This window comes from Procambarus clarkii, chromosome 64, assembly GCF_040958095.1.
Source record: "Procambarus clarkii isolate CNS0578487 chromosome 64, FALCON_Pclarkii_2.0, whole genome shotgun sequence".
In the NCBI taxonomy this organism is placed as follows: Eukaryota; Metazoa; Arthropoda; class Malacostraca; order Decapoda; family Cambaridae; genus Procambarus; species Procambarus clarkii.
Window position 1 is genome coordinate 29,470,508 of NC_091213.1, and position 16,616 is coordinate 29,487,123.

At 48.8% G+C, this 16,616-nt stretch overlaps 1 protein-coding gene across 1 annotated transcript in view; it reads left to right on the plus strand.

The window, feature by feature from the left end:
- The window catches only part of LOC138354825 (uncharacterized), a 269,019-nt gene that overhangs the window by 157,072 nt on the left and 95,331 nt on the right, over window positions 1-16,616 (plus strand). Inside the window, exon 3 of the mRNA XM_069309325.1 lies at window positions 12,198-12,397. Coding sequence (XP_069165426.1) covers window positions 12,198-12,397 — 200 coding nt within the window. The remainder of the gene's footprint in view (window positions 1-12,197; window positions 12,398-16,616) is intronic.

Here is a 16,616-nt window from a genome sequence, read left to right on the forward strand (position 1 = left end):
GTCAGAGCTTGGGCCAGAGCTTGGTTCAGAGCTTGGGTCAGAGCTTGGGTCAGAGCTTGGGCCAGAGCTTGGGTCAGAGCTTGGGCCAGAGCTTGGGTCAGAGCTTGGATCAGAGCTTGGGTCAGAGCTTGGGCCAGAGCTTGGGTCAGAGCTTGGGCCAGACCTTTAGTCAGAGCTTGGGTCAGAGCTTGGGTCAGAGCTTGGGTCAGAGCTTGGGTCAGAGCTTGGGCCAGACCTTTAGTCAGACCTTGGGTCAGAGCTTGGGTCAGAGCTTGGGTCAGAGCTTGGGCCAGAGCTTGGGTCAGAGCTTGGGTCAGAGCTTGAGTCAGAGCTTGGGCCAGAGCTTGGGTCAGAGCTTGGGCCAGAGCTTGGGTCAGAGCTTGGGTCAGAGCTTGGGTCAGAGCTTGGGCCAGAGCTTGGGTCAGAGCTTGGGTCAGAGCTTGGGTCAGAGCTTGGGCCAGAGCTTGGGTCAGAGCTTGGGCCAGAGCTTGGGTCAGAGCTTGGGTCAGAGCTTGGGTCAGAGCTTGGGCCAGAGCTTGGGTCAGGCCTTGGGTCAGAGCTTGGGTCAGAGCTTGGGCCAGAGCTTGGGTCAGAGCTTGGGCCAGAGCTTGGGTCAGAGCTTGGGTCAGAGCTTGGGCCAGACCTTTAGTCAGACCTTGGGTCAGAGCTTGGGTCAGAGCTTGGGTCAGAGCTTGGGTCAGAGCTTGGGTCAGAGCTTGGGTCAGAGCTTGGGCCAGAGCTTGGGCCAGAGCTTGGGCCAGAGCTTGGGTCAGAGCTTGGGCCAGAGCTTGGGTCAGAGCTTGGGTCAGAGCTTGGGCCAGAGCTTGGGCCAGAGCTTGGGTCAGAGCTTGGGCCAGAGCTTGGGTCAGAGATTGGGCCAGAGCTTGGGCCAGAGCTTGGGTCAGAGCTTGGGCCAGAGCTTGGGCCAGAGCTTGGGTCAGAGCTTGGGCCAGAGCTTGGGTCAGAGCTTGGGCCAGAGCTTGGGCCAGAGCTTGGGCCAGAGCTTGGGCCAGAGCTTGGGCCAGAGCTTGGGCCAGAGCTTGGACCAGAGCTTGGGCCAGAGCTTGGGCCAGAGCTTGGGCCAGAGCTTGGGGCAGAGCTTGGACCAGAGCTTGGGCCAGAGCTTGGGTCAGAGCTTGGGCCAGAGCTTGGGCCAGAGCTTGGGTCAGAGCTTGGGCCAGAGCTTGGGCCAGAGCTTGGACCAGAGCTTGGGCCAGAGCTTGGGTCAGAACTTGGGTCAGAGCTTGGGTCAGAGCTTGGGTCAGAGCTTGGGCCAGAGCTTGGACCAGAGCTTGGGCCAGAGGTTGGGTCAGAACTTGGGTCAGAGCTTGGGTCAGAGCTTGGGTCAGAGCTTGGGCCAGAGCTTGGACCAGAGCTTGGGCCAGAGCTTGGGTCAGAACTTGGGTCAGAGCTTGTTTATGTAAAATAAGATTTAGTATAAATGGAGATAAGTTTGTGTAGGGGACTCTACAAAGATGTGTGTCCAGTGCTGTGTCCAGGGCTGCGTCCGGAGCTGTGTCCAGTGCTGTGTCCAGGGCTGTGTCCGGGGCTGTGTCTGGAGCTGTGTCCATGGCTGTGTCCGGGGCCCCTGTTGTTTACCATACACATATAAGCTTCATATACGTAAGATTAATAAAACAGTATATGCACATTTGAAGACGACACATCACTTCTGTTATTACATCAGAGTAATAACAAAAGCTTAACTTAAAATATAAGAACATTTTGCAATTCTTGAAAGACGAAATTAGTCCTTTCCAAAATTGGAGCTTGTGTGTTTGTTTTGGAGCTAAACGCCTTGACCCAGAGGTGGTCTTGGTGTTGGCATGAGGAGGTGGTCTTGGTGTGGGCATGAGGAGGTGGTCTGGGTGTGGGCATGAGGAGGTGGTCTTGGTGTGGGCATGAGGAGGTGGTCTGGTTGTGGGCATGAGGAGGTGGTCTGGGTGTGGGCATGAGGAGGTGGTCTTGGTGTGGGCATGAGGAGGTGGTCTGGGTGTGGGCATGAGGAGGTGGTCTTGGTGTGGGCATGAGGAGGTGGTCTTGGTGTGGGCATGAGGAGGTGGTCTGGGTGTGGGCATGAGGAGGTGGTCTGGGTGTGGGTATGAGGAGGTGGTCTTGGTGTGGGCATGAGGATGTGGTCTGGGTGTGGGCATGAGGAGGTGGTCTGGGTGTGGGTATGAGGAGGTGGTCTTGGTGTGGGCATGAGGATGTGGTCTGGGTGTGGGCATGAGGAGGTGGTCTGGGTGTGGGCATGAGGAGGTGGTCTGGGTGTGGGCATGAGGAGGTGGTCTTGGTGTGGGCATGAGGAGGTGGTCTGGGTTTGGGCATAAGGATGTGGTCTTGGTGTGGGCATAAGTAGGTTGTCTGGGTATGGGCATAAGGAGGTGGTCTGGGTATGGGCATAAGGAGGTTGTCTGGGTATGGGTATAAGGAGGTGGTCTGGGTATGGGCATAAGGAGGTTGTCTGGGTATGGGCATAAGGAGGTGGTCTGGATGTGGGCATAAGGAGGATGTCTGGGTATGGGCACAAGGAGGTGATCTGGGTGTGGGCATGAGAATTTCTGGATTACATAGTTTCTAGTGTACCAGCACATCCAATATTCCACGTACCTGTGTATAGACAGTTTTTGTATTATTATCACAAGATAATCCCCGCACTTACCTGACCGTTTCCGCAGACTAATATAATAGCAACACTCCTGTGGGAAACTTGTTAATCTTTAAACAAAATTAATCGTAACTAAAAGCCTACCTATTGTTAGCATTTTTGTTTGTTAATTAAACATGTACGTACAACATACAACCGTCTCAGGACTCGTAAAAGAAACACTAAAATATTCAGAGATAATAAATAGTTGAAGCATTAAATATGTAAATGTTATTTGCCCGTCTGTTCAGACACACCTGTGGAGAAAACCGCCTCATTTTGCAGCACGTTACACCATCCAGAGCTAAACAGAGTTCGTGAGCTGAGCTATTATCACACTAGACCGTTCAGTGAAGAAGCTATAGTGGCTCCACTACACAAGGCTCGTCGATACGGCCGACTTTCTCACCTCTTGCAAGGTTGGCCTCCGATTCCAGACGATGCAACGATTGCGCGTCGTCCCTTCACTCCTTCCTCTCACTTCTCGCGCCGTCCTCATATTCCTGCTACTCACAAAGACTAAGTGCTTTCCCCTGATGGCTATCTTACCTAATGGACATCAGGTAAGATAGCCATCAGGGATGATAGCCATCAAGTAAGATAGCCATCAGGGATGATAGCCATCAAGTAAGATAGCCATCAGGGATCATAGCCATCAAGTAAGATAGCCATCAGGGATGATAGCCATCAAGTAAGATAGCCATCAGGGATGATAGCCATCAAGTAAGATAGCCATCAGGGATCATAGCCATCAAGTAAGATAGCCATCAGGGATGATAGCCATCAAGTAAGATAGCCATCAGGGATCATAGCCATCTAGTAAGATAGCCATCAGGGATCATAGCCATCAGGGATGATAGCCATCAGGGATGATAGCCATCAGGGATCATAGCCATCTAGTAAGATAGCCATCAGGGATGATAGCCATCAGGGATGATAGCCATCAGGGATGATAGCCATCAGGGATCATAGCCATCTAGTAAGATAGCCATCAGGGAAGATAGCCATCAGGGATCATAGCCATCTAGTATGATAGCCATCAGGTATGATAGCCATCTAGTAAGATAGCCATCAGGGATCATAGCCATCTAGTAAGATGGCCATCAGGGAAGATAGCCATCAGGGATCATAGCCATCTAGTAAGATAGCCATCAAGTAAGATAGCCATCTAGTAAGATAGCCATCAAGTAAGATAGCCATCAGGGAAGATAGCCATCAGGGATCATAGCCATCTAGTAAGATAGCCATCAAGTAAGATAGCCATCAGGGAAGATAGCCATCAGGGATCATAGCCATCTAGTAAGATAGCCATCAAGTAAGATAGCCATCTAGTAAGATAGCCATCTAGTAAGATAGCCATCTAGTAAGATAGCCATCAAGTAAGATAGCCATCAGGGAAGATAGCCATCAGGGATCATAGCCATCAAGTAAGATAGCCATCTAGTAAGATAGCCATCTAGTAAGATAGCCATCTAGTAAGATAGCCATCTAGTAAGATAGCCATCAAGTAAGATAGCCATCTAGTAAGATAGCCATCTAGTAAGATAGCCATCTAGTAAGATAGCCATCTAGTAAGATAGCCATCAAGTAAGATAGCCATCTAGTAAGATAGCCATCTAGTAAGATAGCCATCTAGTAAGATAGCCATCAAGTAAGATAGCCATCAAGTAAGATAGCCATCTAGTAAGATAGCCATCAAGTAAGATAGCCATCTAGTAAGATAGCCATCTAGTAAGATAGCCATCTAGTAAGATAGCCATCAAGTAAGATAGCCATCTAGTAAGATAGCCATCTAGTAAGATAGCCATCTAGTAAGATAGCCATCAAGTAAGATAGCCATCAAGTAAGATAGCCATCTAGTAAGATAGCCATCAAGTAAGATAGCCATCTAGTAAGATAGCCATCTAGTAAGATAGCCATCTAGTAAGATAGCCATCAAGTAAGATAGCCATCAAGTAAGATAGCCATCAAGTAAGATAGCCATCTAGTAAGATAGCCATCTAGTAAGATAGCCATCAAGTAAGATAGCCATCTAGTAAGATAGCCATCTAGTAAGATAGCCATCAAGTAAGATAGCCATCTAGTAAGATAGCCATCTAGTAAGATAGCCATCAAGTAAGATAGCCATCTAGTAAGATAGCCATCTAGTAAGATAGCCATCTAGTAAGATAGCCATCTAGTAAGATAGCCATCAAGTAAGATAGCCATCTAGTAAGATAGCCATCTAGTAAGATAGCCATCTAGTAAGATAGCCATCTAGTAAGATAGCCATCTAGTAAGATAGCCATCAAGTAAGATAGCCATCAAGTAAGATAGCCATCTAGTAAGATAGCCATCTAGTAAGATAGCCATCTAGTAAGATAGCCATCTAGTAAGATAGCCATCAAGTAAGATAGCCATCTAGTAAGATAGCCATCTAGTAAGATAGCCATCAAGTAAGATAGCCATCTAGTAAGATAGCCATCAAGTAAGATAGCCATCAAGTAAGATAGCCATCAAGTATGATAGCCATCAAGTAAGATAGCCATCAGGGATGATAGCTGACACCAAAATCAGAAAAAAACACAAAGTACTAAATCGCCTCAGGCGAGAGGATTGGAAGGGTCCCCCGGCTTGGGGTCCCTAAGGCCACGACGGAAGAGGGCCCCCCGGCTTGGGGTCCCTAAGGCCACGACGGAAGAGGGCCCCCCGGCTTGGGGTCCCTAAGGCCACGACGGAAGAGGGCCCCCCGGCTTGGGGTCCCTAAGGCCACGACGGAAGAGGGCCCCCCGGCTTGGGGTCCCTAAGGCCACGACGGAAGAGGGCCCCCGGCTTGGGGTCCCTAAGGCCACGACGGAAGAGGGCCCCCCGGCTTGGGGTCCCTAAGGCCACGACGGAAGAGGGCCCCCGGCTTGGGGTCCCTAAGGCCACGACGGAAGAGGGCCCCCGGCTTGGGGTCCCTAAGGCCACGACGGAAGAGGGCCCCCCGGCTTGGGGTCCCTAAGGCCACGACGGAAGAGGGCCCCCGGCTTGGGGTCCCTAAGGCCACGACGGAAGAGGGCCCCCCGGCTTGGGGTCCCTAAGGCCACGACGGAAGAGGGCCCCCCGGCTTGGGGTCCCTAAGGCCACGACGGAAGAGGGCCCCCCGGCTTGGGGTCCCTAAGGCCACGACGGAAGAGGGCCCCCCGGCTTGGGGTCCCTAAGGACACGATGGAAGAGGGCCCCCGGCTTGGGGTCCCTAAGGACACGATGGAAGAGGGCCCCCGGCTTGGGGTCCCTAAGGCCACGACGGAAGAGGGCCCCCGGCTTGGGGTCCCTAAGGACACGACGGGAGAGGCCCACGGCTTGGGGTCCCTAAGGGCACAACGGAAGAGGCCCCCGGCTTGGGGTCCCTAAGAACACGACGGAGGAGGCCCCCGGCTTGGGATCCCTAAGGGCACGACGGAAGAGGCCCCCGGCTTGGGGTCCCTAAGAACACGACGGAAGAGGCCCCCGGCTTGGGGTCCCTAAGAACATGAGGGAAGAGCCCCCGGCTTGGGGTCCCTAAGAACATGAAGGAAGAGCCCCCGGATTGGGGTCCCTAAGAACATGAAGGATGAGCCCCTGGCTTGGGGTCCCTAAGAACACGATGGAAGAACCTCCGGCTTGGGGTCCCTAAGAACACGATGGAAGAGCCCCCGGCTTGGGGTCCCTAAGAACATGAAGGAAGAGCCCCCCCGGCTTGGGGTCCCTAAGAACACGAGGGAAGAGCCCCCGGCTTAGGGTCCCTAAGAACACCAGGGAAGAGCCCCCGGCTTGGGGTCCGTTAGGACACGACGGAGGAGCGACAACGATACGGAAATTTACGGTCAAAGTTACACATACTCCAGTTTAATTCCTTGTGGTGACAAGTGCCTCACGCCCTTCCAGATCAACAGTTACGGCACATGACGCCCCGGGCGGGGCTTCCAAAGTTGTCTTTTCCATCAGGTGGCAGCTGTTGATTTTAGTGAAACTTTTCTGCTGAATTTAGAAGTATTTTCATTTAACTTTTTTATTTTGCCTTAAAAATCTGAAGAAAAGTTTCCTGGCCAAGCCCAAAAGTTGTGTATAAATCGGTGGGTAAAGATGGTCTTATCTCCAGCAGGAAGGCACATGTGGAATGCCTGCCATAGTTATTGCTTTACCGTCCTGCCTGAATACTGCCTGAGATACCAGTGTCCCCCATACTCCAGGTACTGGCTCTCTGCATACCCAACTGTCACTCTTCCTCTCATGTCCACCAGGTAACCACTCGTTGTATACTGCAGCTGTCAGTTGTATACTGCAGCTGTCAGTTGTATGCTGCTGCTGTCAGTTGTATGCTGCTGCTGTCAGTTGTATGCTGCAGCTGTCAGTTGTATGCTGCTGCTGTCAGTTGTATGCTGCTGCTGTCAGTTGTATGCTGCAGCTGTCAGTTGTATACTGCAGCTGTCAGTTGTATGCTGCAGCTGTCAGTTGTATGCTGCAGCTGTCAGTTGTATGCTGCAGCTGTCAGTTGTATACTGCAGCTGCCAGTTGTATGCTGCAGCTGTCAGTTGTATGCTGCAGCTGTCAGTTGTATACTGCAGCTGTCAGTTGTATGCTGCAGCTGTCAGTTGTATGCTGCAGCTGTCAGTTGTATACTGCAGCTGTCAGTTGTATGCTGCAGCTGTCAGTTGTATGCTGCTGCTGTCAGTTGTATGCTGCTGCTGTCAGTTGCATGCTGCAGCTGTCAGTTGTATGCTGCTGCTGTCAGTTGTATGCTGCAGCTGTCAGTTGTATGCTGCTGCTGTCAGTTGTATGCTGCTGCTGTCAGTTGTATGCTGCAGCTGTCAGTTGTATGCTGCTGCTGTCAGTTGTATGCTGCAGCTGTCAGTTGTATGCTGCTGCTGTCAGTTGTATGCTGCTGCTGTCAGTTGTATGCTGCAGCTGTCAGTTGTATGCTGCTGCTGTCAGTTGTATGCTGCAGCTGTCAGTTGTATGCTGCAGCTGTCAGTTGTATGCTGCTGCTGTCAGTTGTATGCTGCAGCTGTCAGTTGTATACTGCAGCTGTCAGTTGTATGCTGCAGCTGTCAGTTGTATGCTGCTGCTGTCAGTTGTATGCTGCAGCTGTCAGTTGTATGCTGCAGCTGTCAGTTGTATGCTGCTGCTGTCAGTTGTATACTGCAGCTGTCAGTTGTATGCTGCAGCTGTCAGTTGTATGCTGCTGCTGTCAGTTGTATGCTGCAGCTGTCAGTTGTATGCTGCAGCTGTCAGTTGTATGCTGCTGCTGTCAGTTGTATGCTGCAGCTGTCAGTTGTATGCTGCAGCTGTCAGTTGTATGCTGCTGCTGTCAGTTGTATGCTGCAGCTGTCAGTTGTATGCTGCAGCTGTCAGTTGTATGCTGCAGCTGCCAGTTACTACACTGGCCAGTAAAGAATATACTACAGCGTCCAGCACATTATACTACATTGGTCAGTTTACAGTATACTACAGTGGCCAGTATATAGTATACTACAGTGGTCAGTTTACAGTATACTACAGTGGCTAGTGTACATTATACTACAGTGACCAGTATACAGTATACTACAGTGGCCAGTATACAGTATACTACAATGGCCAGTATATAGTATACTACAGTGGCCAGTATACCGTATACTACAGTGGCTAGTATACAGTATACTACAATGACCAGTATACAGTATACTACAGTGGCCAGTATTCTTCAGTGGTCAGTTTACAATATACTACAGTGGCCAGTATACAGTATACTACAGTGGCCAGTATACAGTATACTACAGTGGCCAGTATACAGTATACTACAGTGGCCAGTATACAGTATACTACAGTGGCCAGTATGCAGTATACTACAGTGGCCAGTATACAGTATACTACAGTGGCCAGTATACAGTATACTACAGTGGCCAGTATACAGTATACTACAGTGGCCAGTATACAGTATACTACAATTTGTCAGTATACATTATACTACAGTGGCCAGTATACAGTATACTACAGTTGCTATTATACTGTATACTACAGTGACCAGTATACAGTATACTACAGTAGCCAGTATACTACTGTGGCCAGTATACAGTATACTACAGTGGCCAGTATACAGTATACTACAGTGGATAGTATACAGTATACTACAGTGACCAGTATACAGTATACTACAGTAGCCAGTATACAGTATACTACAGTAGCCAGTATACGGTATACTACTGTGGCCAGTATACTACAGTGTCGAGTATACAGTATGCTACAGTCGCCAGTATACAGTATGCTATAGTGGGCATTATACAGTATACTACAGTGAGCAGTATACAGCATACTACAGTGGCCAGTATACAGTATATTACAGTGATCAGTATACAGTATACAACACTGGCTAGTATACAACACTGGCCAGTATACAGTATTCAACACTAACCAGTATACAACACTGGCCAGTATACAACACTGGCCAGTATACAACACTGGCCAGTATACAACACTGGCCAGTATACAGTATTCAACACTAGCCAGTATACAACACTGGCCAGTATACAACACTGGCCAGTATATAGTATACAACACTGGCCAGTATATAGTATACAACACTGGCCAGTATACAACACTGGCCAGTATACAGTATACCACAGCATTCAGTGTACAACACTGGCTAGAATACAATATTCAACACTGGCCAGTATACAGTATACAACAGTGGCCAGTATACAACACTGGCCAGTATACAACAGAGAACAGTATACAACACTGGCCAGTATACAACACTGGCCAGTATACCACAGCGTTCAGTATACAACACTGGCCAGCATACAGTATACAACACTGGCCAGTATACAATATACAACACTGGCCAGTATATAGTATACAACACTGGCCAGTATATAGTATACAACACTGGCCAGTACACAGTATACAACACTGGCCAGTATATAGTATACAACACTGGCCAGTACACAGTATACAACACTGGCCAGTATATAGTATACAACACTGGCCAGTATATAGTATACAACACTGGCCAGTACACAGTATACAACACTGGCCAGTATATAGTATACAACACTGGCCAGTACACAGTATACAACACTGGCCAGTATATAGTATACAACACTGGCCAGTATACAGTATACAACACTGGCCAGTATACAGTATACCACAGCGTTCAGTGTACAACACTGGCCAGTATACAACACTGGCCAGTATACAGTATACAACACTGGCCAGTATACAATATACAACATGGACTGCGTTAGATGACGTATTCCTTGACGTACTGGTCAGTGTGAGCTGTTGCTGTGCCCTTCTTACACTGTCTCCGTCAACACATTGTGACGCCTGTAACATTCTTATTGTTTTGTTGACGCAACACACGAGGTCACCGTAAATATTCCGAGCTGGGTCTTAAGATGTGTTGCCTCCCCCTCTCGTAACACCGGCCGGGGTCTTAAGATGTGTTACCTCTCCCTCTCGTAACACCGGGCGGGGTCTTAAGATGTGTTGCCTCCCCCTCTCGTAACACCGGGCGGGGTCTTAAGATGTGCTACCTCTCCCTCTCGTAACACCGGCCGGGGTCTTAAGATGTGTTACCTCTCCCTCTCGTAACACCGGGCGGGGTCTTAAGATGTGCTACCTCTCCCTCTCGTAACACCGGCCGGGGTCTTAAGATGTGTTACCTCTCCCTCTCGTAACACCGGGCTGGGTCTTAAGATGTGTTGCCTCACCCTCTCGTAACACCGGGCGGGGTCTTAAGATGTGTTGCCTCACCGTCTCGTAACACCAGGCGGGGTCTTAAGATGTGTTGCCTCACCCTCTCGTAACACCGGGCGGGGTCTTAAGATGTGTTACCTCTCCCTCTCGTAACACCGGGCGGGGTCTTAAGATGTGTTGCCTCACCCTCTCGTAACACCGTGCTGGGTCTTGAGATGTGTTGCCTCACCCTCTCGTAATACCGGGCGGGGTCTTAAGATGTGTTGCCTCACCCTCTCGTAACACCGGGCGGGGTCTTAAGATGTGTTCCCTCACCGTCTCGTAACACCGGGCTGGGTCTTAAGATGTGTTGCCTCACCCTCTCGTAACACCGGGCGGGGTCTTAAGATATGTTGCCTCACCCTCTCGTAACACCGGGCTGGGTCTTAAGATGTGTTACCTCTCCCTCTCGTAACACCAGGCTGGGTCTTAAGATGTGTTGCCTCACCCTCTCGTAACACCGGGTGGGGTCTTAAGATGTGTTACCTCTCCCTCTCGGAACACCAGGCTGGGTCTTAAGATGTGTTTCCTCTCCCTCTCGTAACACCAGGCTGGGTCTTAAGTTGTGTTGCCTCACCCTCTCGTAACACCAGGCTGGGTCTTAGGATGTGTTGCCTCACCCTCTCGTAACACCGGGCGGGGTCTTAAGATGTGTTGTCTCACCCTCTCGTAACACCAGGCGGGGTCTTAAGATGTGTTGCCTCACCCTCTCGTAACACCGGGCGGGGTCTTAAGATGTGTTGCCTCACAGTCTCGTAACACCAGGCGGGGTCTTAAGATGTGTTGCCTCACCCTCTCGTAACACCGGGCGGGGTCTTAAGATGTGTTGCCTCACCCTCTCGTAACACCGGGCGGGGTCTTAAGATGTGTTGCCTCACCCTCTCATAACACCGGGCGGGGTCTTAAGATGTGTTGCCTCACCCTCTCGTAACACCGGGCGGGGTCTTAAGATGTGTTGCCTCACAGTCTCGTAACACCAGGCAGGGTCTTAAGATGTGTTGCCTCACCGTCTCGTAACACCAGGCGGGGTCTTAAGATGTGTTGCCTCACCCTCTCGTAACACCGGGCGGGGTCTTAAGATGTGTTGCCTCACCCTCTCGTAACACCGGGCGGGGTCTTAAGATGTGTTGCCTCACCCTCTCGTAACACCGGGCGGTTTCTTAAGATGTGTTGCCTCACCCTCTCGTAACACCGGGCGGGGTCTTAAGATGTGTTACCTCACCCTCTCGTAACACCAGGCGGGGTCTTAAGATGTGTTGCCTCACCCTCTCGTAACACCAGGCGGGGTCTTAAGATGTGTTGCCTCACCCTCTCGTAACACCGTGCTGGGTCTTAAGATGTGTTGCCTCACCCTCTCGTAACACCCGGCGGGGTCTTAAGATGTGTTGCCTCACCCTCTCGTAACACCGGCCAACAGTTGTATATAAATACCGTCACAGGTGTTAGTTCTATAACACAAGACTATCAGCTGATGTTGACAATCATAGCAACATCACGCTGCTATGTTATGCTATGCTGTGCTATGCTATGCTATGCTGTGCTATGCTATGCTATGCTGTGCTATGCTGTGCTATGCTATGCTATGCTGTGCTATGCTATACTATGCTATTCTATGCTATGCTGCTATGCCGCCCTGGTAATAAGCAGCGAGCGTGTTTAATCAGCGCAGCTTCCAACTAAAACGGAACCCAGGTTTCAGTACCGTGTTTGTGTTATCTCCGAGACTGGAAACACCAGCCTCTGGATTATTAGGTTATCGTGTTGCCTCGTCTCCGATAGCGCTAAATGCCACTGCGAGCCTTTGATCAGTGTTATTCTGTGTCTCCCCCGACAGCATCGACTCCCGCAGCGGGCCGCTGGACCACTCGGTCCACTGGTCAGGGCTGGGCGTCCGGGCTAAGTTTGACCTGACCTCCCCGACCCAGAGTCTGGTCATCAGCCCCGTTGAGGCTCAGGACGAGGGCGACTACCGCTGTAGGGTCGACTTCAGGGCCTCCCCGACCAGGAACCTCAGGGTGAAGCTGGCGGTTATTGGTGAGTATTGTGTGAGGTGGGTGGTGAGTACTGATGTGGGGGAGGTGAGTATTGTGTGAGGTGGGTGGTGAGTACTGATGTGGGGGAGGTGAGTATTGTGTGAGGTGGGTGGTGGGTACTGCTGTGGGGAGGTGAGTATTGTGTGAGGTGGGTGGTGAATACTGTTGTGGGGAGGTGAGTATTGTGTGAGGTGGGTGGTGAGTGCTGCTGTGGGGAGGTGAGTATTGTGGTGGGGAGGTGAGTATTGTGAGGTGGGCGGTGAGTACTGATGTGGGGAGGTGAGTATTGTGTGAGGTGGGTGGTGAGTACTGTTGTGGGGAGGTGAGTATTGTGTGAGGTGGATGGTGGGTACTGCTGTGGGGAGGTGAGTATTGTGTGAGGTGGGTGGTGAGTACTGATGTGGGGAGGTGAGTATTGTATGAGGTGGGTGGTGAGTACTGTTGTGGGGAGGTGAGTATTGTGTGAGGTGGATGGTGGGTACTGCTGTGGGGAGGTGAGTATTGTGTGAGGTGGGTGGTGAGTACTGATGTGGGGAGGTGAGTATTGTATGAGGTGGGTGGTGAGTACTGTTGTGGGGAGGTGAGTATTGTGTGAGGTGGATGGTGGGTACTGCTGTGGGGAGGTGAGTATTGTGTGAGGTGGGTGGTGAGTACTGATGTGGGGAGGTGAGTATTGTATGAGGTGGGTGGTGAGTACTGTTGTGGGGAGGTGAGTATTGTGTGAGGTGGATGGTGGGTACTGCTGTGGGGAGGTGAGTATTGTATGAGGTGGGTGGTGGGTACTGCTGTGGGGAGGTGAGTATTGTGTGAGGTGGATGGTGAGTACTGTTGTGGGGAGGTGAGTATTGTGTGAGGTGGGTGGTGGGTACTGCTGTGGGGAGGTGAGTATTGTGTGAGGTGGGTGGTGAGTACTGATGTGGGGAGGTGAGTATTGTGTGAGGTGGGTGGTGAGTACTGTTGTGGGGAGGTGAGTATTGTGTGAGGTGGATGGTGGGTACTGCTGTGGGGAGGTGAGTATTGTGTGAGGTGGGTGGTGAGTACTGTTGTGGGGAGGTGAGTATTGTGTGAGGTGGGTGGTGAGTACTGATGTGGGGGGAGGTGGGTATTGAATGTGGTGGGTGGTGAGTACTATTGTGGGGGGAGGTGAGTATTGTGAGTATTGTGTGAGATGGGTGGTGAGTACTGTTGTGCGGGGTGAGTATTGTGTGAGGTGGGTGGTGAGTACTGATGTGGGGGAGGTGAGTATTGTGTGAGGTGGGTGGTGAGTACTGATGTGGGGGGAAGTGAGTATTGTGTGAGGTGGGTGGTGAATACTGATGTGGGGGAGGTGAGTATTGTGGTGGGGAGGTGAATATTGTGTGAGGTGGGTGGTGAGTACTGTTGTGGGGAGGTGAGTATTGTGTGAGGCGGGTGGTGAGTACTGCTGTGGGGAGGTGAGTATTGTGGTGGGGTGGTGAGTATTGTGTGTGGTGGATGGTGAGTACTGTTGTGGGGGAGGTGAGTATTGTGTGTGGTGGATGGTGAGTACTGTTGTGGGGGAGGTGAGTATTGTGTGAGGTGGGTGGTGAGTACTGATGTTGGGAAAGTGAGTATTGTGTGAGGTGGGTGGTGAGTATTGATGTGGAGGAGGTGTGTTTTGTGTAAGGTGGGCGGTGAGTACTGCTGTGGGGAGATGAGTATTGAGTGTGAGGTGGATGGTGAGTACTGCTGTGGGGAGGTAAGTATTGTGTGAGGTGGATGGTGAGTACTGTTGTGGGGGAGGTGAGTACTGAGTAAGGTGGTTGGTGAGTACTGTTGTGAGGAGGTGAGTATTGAGTGAGGTGGATGGTGAGTACTGCTGTGGGGAGGAGAGTACTGTGTGAGGTGGATGGTGAGTACTGTTGTGGGAGGTGAGTATTGTGTGAGGTGGATGGTGAGTACTGTTGTGGGGGAGGTGAGTACTGAGTAAGGTGGTTGGTGAGTACTGTTGTGGGGGAGGTGAGTATTGAGTGAGGTGGATGGTGAGTACTGCTGTGGGGAGGTGAGTACTGTGTGAGGTGGATGGTGAGTACTGTTGTGGGGGAGGTGAGTACTGAGTGAGGTGGTTGGTGAGTACTGTTGTGGGGGAGGTGAGTATTGAATGAGGTGGATGGTGAGTGCAGATGTGGGGAGGTGAGTATTGAGTGAGGTGGATGGTGAGTTCTGATGTGGGGAGGTGAGTACTGTGTGAGGTGGATGGTGAGTACTGTTGTGGGGTAGACTTTAAGAGTTCTTAACTCAGCACATCTCTATGAGTTGCCACAACGGTCAGAAAATAGTGTACAAATCACCCAGCCTGAGCCAAGCTTGCTGAGAAACCCAAGGGGTAGAAAATGTGAATATTAGCCGCCATTATATATAGTACATCATATTTTGTTCGTTTTGTATTTTGAGGTCTAAATGAAATATAATATTCGAGAGGACAGTTTGTCCCATTAGAAACCTCATGTCAGCACTATATGTTTCTTCTGTTACTTTATAAATTAAGTTTTGGGTCTCTGTCAAATAATATCTAAACAACGAATTTAATTTTACTACAAAAACCTCTTATAAATTTAAACTGTAACATATTAATCAAATCAAATGGAGCTGTGAGACGACTTGAACCCTCGGCTAAGGATATCCTAGCCGCTCACCTTACCACTGTACTACCCCGACTTGTTAAAAATAATACAACTGGGATTCCACTGAAACCACAGGGAGCCTGGAGGCTTCTTCTGAAGTCCACGTTTAACCTGTGTAAAAAATATGTAATATTTTTATGTAAGGAATATGTAATATGTTTATGTATAGAATATGTAATATTTGTATGTAAAAAATATGTAATATTTTTATGTAAGTATGTAATATGTATTACATATTACATACTGAATTCTTCATTACTCTTGTAATTTTCTAAAAACTGCTTCAAGTTTCAAACTTGATCGAAATGTTTCACATCATGACCCTCTACTCCCATTATCTATCCAAAATTTGATGCAAAGCTCCTCATCATTCTAATCTGGTATTTCATTCGAGGTCATCCACTTCAAACAAGATATCTTTTCCATTGGTTTCATCCACTTACCCAAATACTCTCAGCATCTGTTCGTGAGATTAACTAATTCAGCACAAAATATGTTACACTCTTCTTCATATCCTTCTGTGCATTCCTGTGCATCCAGTCCATTAACTTTTATGGACATAATATTATGATTCTTTCTACAACTATATTATGAACAGACTCCATACTTGTCACCAATTCTACAACAGAATTGTTTTACTTTTCAATTGCATGAGAGGAAAATTGCGTAAATATATTATAGTACATAATTTTTTAATAAAATTATATAAATATATATACTTTATTATAAATAAACAAAAATTTAAGGGATGGAATTGAAATTCCAGCCTTTTGGATAATTTTTCAAATTCTTTCTTGGCGCTAATTTAATAACTGAAAGTTGGAAAAGTCTTGGACCCAAATTCAGACTGTGTGGAGAATTATTCCTATATTTTGCTATATTTTGCAGCATAAGCAATTAAAACATAACACTAACAACCCAGAAACAAAATTAGTTTACTCATGATAATAATATTCGTGGGATTCCTATGAGCTATATGAAAGTTTGAATGGTTTAATCTGAATGGAAAAGGGAGAATAGGTTCTAACAGAGACATAACGGGTGGTAATTTTGTCCCAGAAATGAATTAAAGGTGTTGTAGACTGAGAAATTGTTAGTATTTGAAAGAGATATATTTAAACAATTTAATCACATCAAGAAAGAAATTAGTAAGCATAACACTGTAATTTCAAAAAGAGGAATTTGGTAATTGAAGATTATATTATGGTCAGTCAAGAAAGTACGGTGGCTAGTGCACTGAAAGCTTTGGTAGAAAAAATCTAAATGGGAAAATATGCAGCCAGAAATCTGCATGGAGGAGTGAGAGCGTTGACTCTCGTCTGTGGTTGCATGAAACTCGTGGGATATGAACGGGAAACGTTATGAGTTAGAGCAAAATAAATCGATTACCTGATAAAAAAAATGCTTTGTGTTAGGAAAGTAAATATGGAGAATTGTGGGCGCCAAAATGCAGTCAACTGCAACACTGAGGTGGGTGAACAAAGACGTTGAACAAATTGTGCGTGTTGAACAAGTGGATGATTGTAGAGTGGTGAAATGAGTTTAGTCGAGTGAATTTGAGAGAAAAGGGAGAAAAGG